Source organism: Fukomys damarensis, unplaced genomic scaffold, assembly GCF_012274545.1.
Source record: "Fukomys damarensis isolate Sample0158 unplaced genomic scaffold, DMR_v1.0_HiC HiC_scaffold_39, whole genome shotgun sequence".
Taxonomy (NCBI): domain Eukaryota; kingdom Metazoa; phylum Chordata; class Mammalia; order Rodentia; family Bathyergidae; genus Fukomys; species Fukomys damarensis.
In genome coordinates this window covers 87,717,097-87,723,933 of record NW_022900951.1, presented here as the reverse complement: position 1 = coordinate 87,723,933, position 6,837 = coordinate 87,717,097, and the positions used below count along the sequence as shown (strand labels likewise).

Here is a 6,837-nt window from a genome sequence, read left to right as displayed (position 1 = left end):
TTTTTTTTTTTTTTTTTTTTTTTTGGTACTGGGACCTTGTGCTTGCAAAGCAGGCAGCAGCACCACTGGGCTAAATCCCTGGCCCTAGTTAATATCAATTTAGTATAATAGGTAGCGTGAGTCTGAGTAGCTTAAGTGAGTTGTTATACTGTACTTTTTATTTCCTCTCCTGCACTTGTTTTTGCGATGGGTTAGTTTTCAGGGTCAAATTTCCATCTCTGTGGGAGGACTAGCTTCAGTCATGCTGGGATAAACCAGTCAAGGAAGAAGGGTAGTCAGGATTTCAGTCTCCTAATTCCTATACCTTTATGTGTCTTTCTTTGTTCTCAGTCTCCCAGTCAAGAAGAACAAGAAGTCGAAACTGATTGGGGCCTACTAAAGGGTCATACCTACATCATGACTGATATTCGCAAGATTCGTCTCGGAGAGAGACTTGTGGAAGTGTTCAGTGCTGAGAAGCTGTACATGGTTCGCCTGAGGAACCCTTTGGGAAGGCAGGAATGGAGTGGCCCCTGGAGTGAAATGTGAGTGGCATTCCACATTCACTGCTACATCTCCAAAGTTCTGTAGTTCTCCCAACCCCATCCCTCGAGACTACTAGTGAGCCCTCAGTGTTCAGTGACATCTGTGAGCTCTTGTCAGGCATGGGGTCTGCGACAAAGTCAGAGGTAAGATAAAGCAGGCCTCATCCTCATGCATTCCTTTCTTTTGGCAGCCTGTTTACCATAGGAAGTCAATTGTAAACATAATGGCTTGATGTTTTTTATGTGCCTTTAGTTCTGAAGAGTGGCAGCAGCTAACTTCAGCAGATCGCAAGAACCTGGGGCTTGTTATGTGTGATGATGGAGAGTTTTGGTAAGGAGAGGTTTACTGCGTTGAGGGAGTTGGGGTTCTTAACAGGATATGTAAGAAGTAAGTGTGAAATAATATCTTCATTTTTTTTTTTTTTTACTGCACTCCTTCCATTCAGGATGAGCCTAGAAGACTTTTGCCGCAACTTTCACAAACTGAATGTGTGTCACAATGTGAACAACCCTGTTTTTGGCCATAAGGAGCTACATTCAGTGCTAGGATGCTGGACTGTGGATGATGATCCTCTAATGAACCGCTCTGGAGGCTGCTATAACAACCGTGATACTTTCTTGCAGAATCCCCAGGTTTCTGTCAAATGATTTTTCCTTTTCCCCAAAAATAATACAACCAGTAGACACCTAGGTCTCTTCTTGATGCTCTCTGGAGTATTTCTTAGCATCAAGTTTTTCATTTGAAGATGTTGTATAATATTTATCAACTAGAATCCCTGGGGATTGGCTCAGATTCTTGTAAAGCACAGCTTCTGTCTCTTTGAAGAGACATACCTCAGCAACATTGTCAAATTTGAGTTATCTTGTCTGGCTGCCTCTCTTCATCCATATTGCTTGATACACCTCTTTGACACCCTCTGCTTCCTTATGATGTGCCCACACTGGAGAGAGAGGATCAGCTTCCAGATGCTATCTCAATGATTTTTCATTAGTGTTTACTGCCCAATTGTTTCTTTGGATGCACATTCACTATATTCATCCTTTCTCACACAGTGACTCTCCTGAACCCCATCATTCTTCCTCCCTTTTCTCATCTAGAACCAGGTTACTTTCCTCAGGATTTGAATCAGTGCCATCAATGACTCCATCCTATCCTTCCGCCATTCCAAAGCTATTCCAGGTGACACTTCAGCGGTCAAGCCTAAGCACACCCTGAAGTAAAAAAAAAAAAAAAAAAAAAAGAACAAAACAAAACCCAAATATCCAAAGCCAGAATTTATAATAAGCGGGATGGTTTCATCCCCAAGTGTGCTATTAAGCTAATAAGCCCACTGGAGATAAGAATTCTGACTATATTGCTGCCTCACTGTTCAGAAATGGTCTCTTTGCATGAATTTCATTGACCAGGCATTTTGGAGGACACCAAGGTTGATGTGCTGATCTACCTAACTCATACTTTTCTTGCACTCCTTCCACCTTAATTGTTCCTAAAGAAATCTCTGTTACCCTTATCCGCTTAAGCCTCATCTGCAACCATGGAAATGTTTCAAGTATCAGGCACATATGCCAAACTGGGGAAATGGCTTCTGTATGCATATGCATAAGATTGACCGTTGGAGGCTTTGTTTCTGCTTTTTTTCTATTTCTGTTTAAATAATGGGATGGAAGACTCAGAGATAGATAGAAAAATCTAATTCCTTTTACTTTTCTCTCCCAAGAGCAACATGATTCCAAGATAATGTTTAAAAAGCTCTGGTGCAGGCCTTTAACTCCCCTAAAGTGAGATGGCAATGCATCAATTCCATAAGGAAATGTATCCATAAGCCACGTGTCTGGGCTGGCACTATGAAGCTATCTCAGGGCAATGCTGCAGGGTCAAGTTTAACGAAATAAAGATGATTTCTGTCTTTATGAATTCTAAAGTTTCTTCTATATATAATTTAAAAAATAATAATGATTATGATGATGATAATCCAATAACTTATTAAAATAACCTAAGAATGAAGTTATCTCTCTGCACATGCTGAATGTGCTGTTTGATAAGAGAAACAAGTGTAATGCTTTAGACTTATCAAGTGAATGTTTTATCCAAGGCTACATTGTCTGGTCAATATCAAAGTCCAGAAAATAAAAACAGGCTCTGCTTTGCACTGTAGCATTTTGTTCCATAAAATTTAAGCGGGATCACCTGAAATAGGAGTGATAACTCAGTTCTTTGTTGGCCCCTTTCCCTTAGTACATCTTCACCGTGTCTGAGGATGGGCACAAGGTTATCATGTCACTGCAACAGAAGGATCTGCGCACTTACCGCAGAATAGGAAGACCTGACAATTACATCATTGGCTTTGAGCTTTTCAAGGTAAGAATGAGTATTTGGAGTGAAGAGAATGAAGGCAAATCGAGTCAAAATTAGGATCGTTTAGAGTAAAAGGAATTACACAAGACTTGGAAATAAAGAAGGCAGAAGAAGGACTTTTCAACAAAAAAAATTATGACTTGAGCAAAATGGAATATTTCATCCTCTTACATTTCTAGGTGGAGATGAACCGCAAATTCCGCCTCCACCACCTCTACATCCAGGAGCGTGCTGGGACTTCCACCTATATTGATAGCTGCACCGTGTTTCTGAGCAAGTACTTGAAGAAAGGCAACTACGTACTCGTCCCTACCATGTTCCAACATGGCCGCACCAGCGAGTTTCTCCTGAGAATCTTCTCAGAAGTGCCTATTCAGCTAAGGTTCAATATCCTCGGGAAGCCCTTGAAACTCCTGTTCTCTGCTTTGTCTCCTAAACTTGTGACTCACCTCTCTCTATATTATTTTTTTCTCAGTGGGGCAAACTGTTCCAGTCAGATCTGACTAATTAAAATGATGGTGGTTAGAATTCAGAATTTCTCAAAGTTGGATTACAGGAAATCCCCAGTGAAGGTCTGAGTTTCAGAGTTCTGAGCTGTCCTTCAAGGGGAACAGGCCTATAGACTAAGCTCTTCACTTACATTTTGTCTTCTATTCTCTGACTGACTCTGTCTTTTTTTAAACAGCTGGTACCCTGCAGTTCTTATTTATTATGTTCTCAGTGCTGGGTCACCAAAGCTACCATTTTACCTGAGCCCTGCCTACTGTCATTATCTGCTGGTCCTTTAAAAAAAGGTGAAATGAAACCACACTTATAAAATATAAGCTATATATGTGGAGGAATAAGCTAGGTCACCCAGAGTCTCATAATTTTCAACAATAATGTCTACTTTGGCAAACCTATCTCATTATCATATGACACATGTCTTTGCTGTTCTAGGGAACTGACTTTGGATATGCCCAAGATGTCCTGCTGGAACCTGGCTCGTGGGTACCCAAAGGTAGTTACCCAGATCACGATCCACAGTGCTGAAGGCCTGGCGAAGAAAAATGCCAATGAATGTAAGAAATACAAGGCTTCCTGTGAAAGCAACTTTCAGTTTCATATATTGCATGTATAAAAGGATGTAAAGAAGATGATAAGAAATTAATCCTTCCAATGGTATTTTTAGTCTATAGAAGTTAAAATGGATGTTAATCATAGAAGAAAATGGGATGTGATCTTCTTTGGGCAAGGTCTATGTAATACTTATTTTTATATTCCTATATGAAATATAGAAAAGGAAAGGGACGAAGAAACAAAAATGTTAAGTTCTAGGTCATTCTGGTGCTTAGGTGTTATGTTAAAAGTGTCAAGTTTGACTTCATGAGATAATTTCTTGCCAACTCAGAAAAGGAATATTAACCACTGTGTTTAAAAATTGTCACTTTGTTCCAGCTGTAAACCCATATTTGGTCATCAAGTGTGGAAAGGAGGAAGTTCGTTCACCTGTCCAGAAGAATACTGTACATGCCATTTTTGACACCCAGGCCATTTTCTACAGAAGGACCACTGACATTCCTATTATAGTCCAGGTAAGAACATGAACATCTGCTCCTAGGAGGGCTCATACATTCTACCAGTACTAGATTACCTCAAGTACATCACTTATGTTTAAGATGCAGAACAAGGGTTATCCTGTTTTTTGTTTGTTTTATACCCTAAAACACTTCTCACCAAGCACAGACACCAACTTGCTTATTCATTAGCAGCCTAAGTCCCTTACACTTACTTTATGGTAGGCAAAAGTCCATAAGCTTATGGGTAAATTTGTTAATAAGTGTAGTGTAAAATTCCATGAGAGAGAAGAATACAACATTTCCTAAGATAGTTGCATAGCTAGGTCTGGATGGAAAACTGTAGTCTTCCCATTAGATTGCAGATGTCTCTGGGAAAGGGTCCATCTCACAGAAGGCTGCTCTTCTTCACTCCCTTGATTTGTCTCTACAGGTCTGGAACAGACAAAAATTCTGTGATCAGTTCTTGGGGCAGGTTACTCTGGATGCTGACCCTAGTGATTGCCGTGAACTAAAGTCTCTCTACCTGCGTAAAAAGGGTGGTCCAACTGCCAAAGTCAAGCAAGGCCACATCAGCTTCAAGGTTATTTCCAGCGATGATCTCACTGAGCTCTAAATCTCCAATAGCAGAGAATCCTGACAGAGTTTCCATCCTTTTGTTTTTATGTCAGGTGCCAGGTCTTAACTAAGATTTATAATTATTGAAAGAAATTCACAATACTTAACTTTGCTTTTCTCTGATAACTTCTCATACCTCCCGATCAAAGTAGCATCAATAGCTACATAACCTATATACCTCCAGCAAATGGGCAGGGAGAGGTCACAGTCCAATCTGGAGATCATACACATGTTTGCCAAGAAAAGATCTTTGGGGATTCCAGGGCTGAGATTCAGGCAGGACAATAATGAGAGCCTGGACACCTTACAGATGTCTTTGCTTTTTGCAGTTGTCCAATATATCTTTCCTGCATTACATGTTGAGGAAGGAGGAGGAATGATCAAGGCCAAGCTGGTCTAGCCTGGCATCCCAGCTCCTAACTGACACTACTAACTTTCCAGCAACATTTCACCTAACAGCCAAAGACAACTTTAATGTTCCTACCCTTACCACCACCACCACCACCACCGCCGCTGCCACCTCTGGAAAGTGTAGTCCTGCCTTCATTCAAGGCACCCCCACAGTAAGTTTTACCTTCATGTTGAGCAAACTTCCTAGGTGCTTAATCAAGAGTTGGAGTTCAATGAGGCCTAGATAGTGAGAAGGGCCTGAGGTTGAGCTCAGCAGAAGCCAGCTGTATGTCCTAAGAGGGAAAAGTGCAAGAAGCTGCAATGGGAGACAAAGCCTCCATTCCCCCACCATCCACACACAACTACACTCACACACTCACATGTGGGAGCTCATGAACTGCCATTCAGGTGGTCAGTGGGCAAAAGTGAGGACAAGTTAAGCATCACACACTCAGAAAAGATGAGAGGATCCACCCACAAATAGTACAGTTTGGGGCTCCTGACTGCAATGTGAAACCTCTTGCTGCTGCTAGGTTTACAAATAAGCCCCCTGTCCTGTGCCTCCTAACATAGGTACTGAAGGCCCCATGTGGGTGCTTGAGATGTTAGGCCCCAACCCAGCCTCCTCAGGCTTTTCCCTCAGTTGGGAAGCTTCACTCCCTAGGGGAAATTTTCTCTAGTCAGTCATTATAGCATATTCTTCCCTCCATCTTCATCTATCAGTATTCTACCCTTCCCTCAAGGTTCAGCATAAATGCCACCTCCTCTGTGAAACCCTCCCTACTCCTATCCCCAAACCCTACCTTCAACAATATTTCAATGCTTCTGCAATAATGATAAATAAACATAGTTGTAGTACTTAGTGTAGTCTGGCATGCACTCATTTAAAAAATATGTTTTGTAGTTTTTTGTTTTTCACTTCGTTCATTTTCTACCACATTTTCTGGTCTGTGTAACTTTCACAGTGCCTTCACCAAACTGCTTTAACATAAAGCAAATCACAATAAAGTTCATATTCAATAAATTGATCAGTCTAGACTTGAATTGATGGGACAAGAGAGATGGCAAAAATGACCATCTATTGAGACATATTTTAGAGTTATGGTAAGTGCAGGATTGGGGGAGAAACTTTGTGAAACATGAAAGCGTGTAAAAAGCTGATGAATTCAGAGAAATTGGCTGCACTTTGATGGTGTAGATTTTCGTCCCGGTGGTGGGATGGTTGGGAGAATTGAGAGGGTTGGTCTTTCATTAGACATCCAGGAACAGTTGGATAATATGCGAAGTTATTCTACTTTGAAACCCCTCTGATATGAGCTCTAGGTCAAAACTATGGTGGACAAACATTTTAAGGGAAGACTTCCCAACAAGTGAAAACTCCAACTGTCCTTTT

At 41.1% G+C, this 6,837-nt stretch overlaps 1 protein-coding gene across 1 annotated transcript in view; it reads left to right on the top strand.

Annotated features, from left to right (window-relative positions):
• The window catches only part of Capn6 (calpain 6), a 34,896-nt gene extending 28,458 nt beyond the window's left edge, over positions 1-6,438 (top strand). Inside the window, exons 6-13 of the mRNA XM_010603085.3 lie at positions 331-524; positions 778-855; positions 971-1,157; positions 2,761-2,883; positions 3,060-3,262; positions 3,820-3,941; positions 4,318-4,454; positions 4,870-6,438. Coding sequence (XP_010601387.1) covers positions 331-524; positions 778-855; positions 971-1,157; positions 2,761-2,883; positions 3,060-3,262; positions 3,820-3,941; positions 4,318-4,454; positions 4,870-5,052 — 1,227 coding nt within the window. The 3' untranslated portion in view covers positions 5,053-6,438. The remainder of the gene's footprint in view (positions 1-330; positions 525-777; positions 856-970; positions 1,158-2,760; positions 2,884-3,059; positions 3,263-3,819; positions 3,942-4,317; positions 4,455-4,869) is intronic.
• Positions 6,439-6,837: the final 399 nt, after the last annotated feature.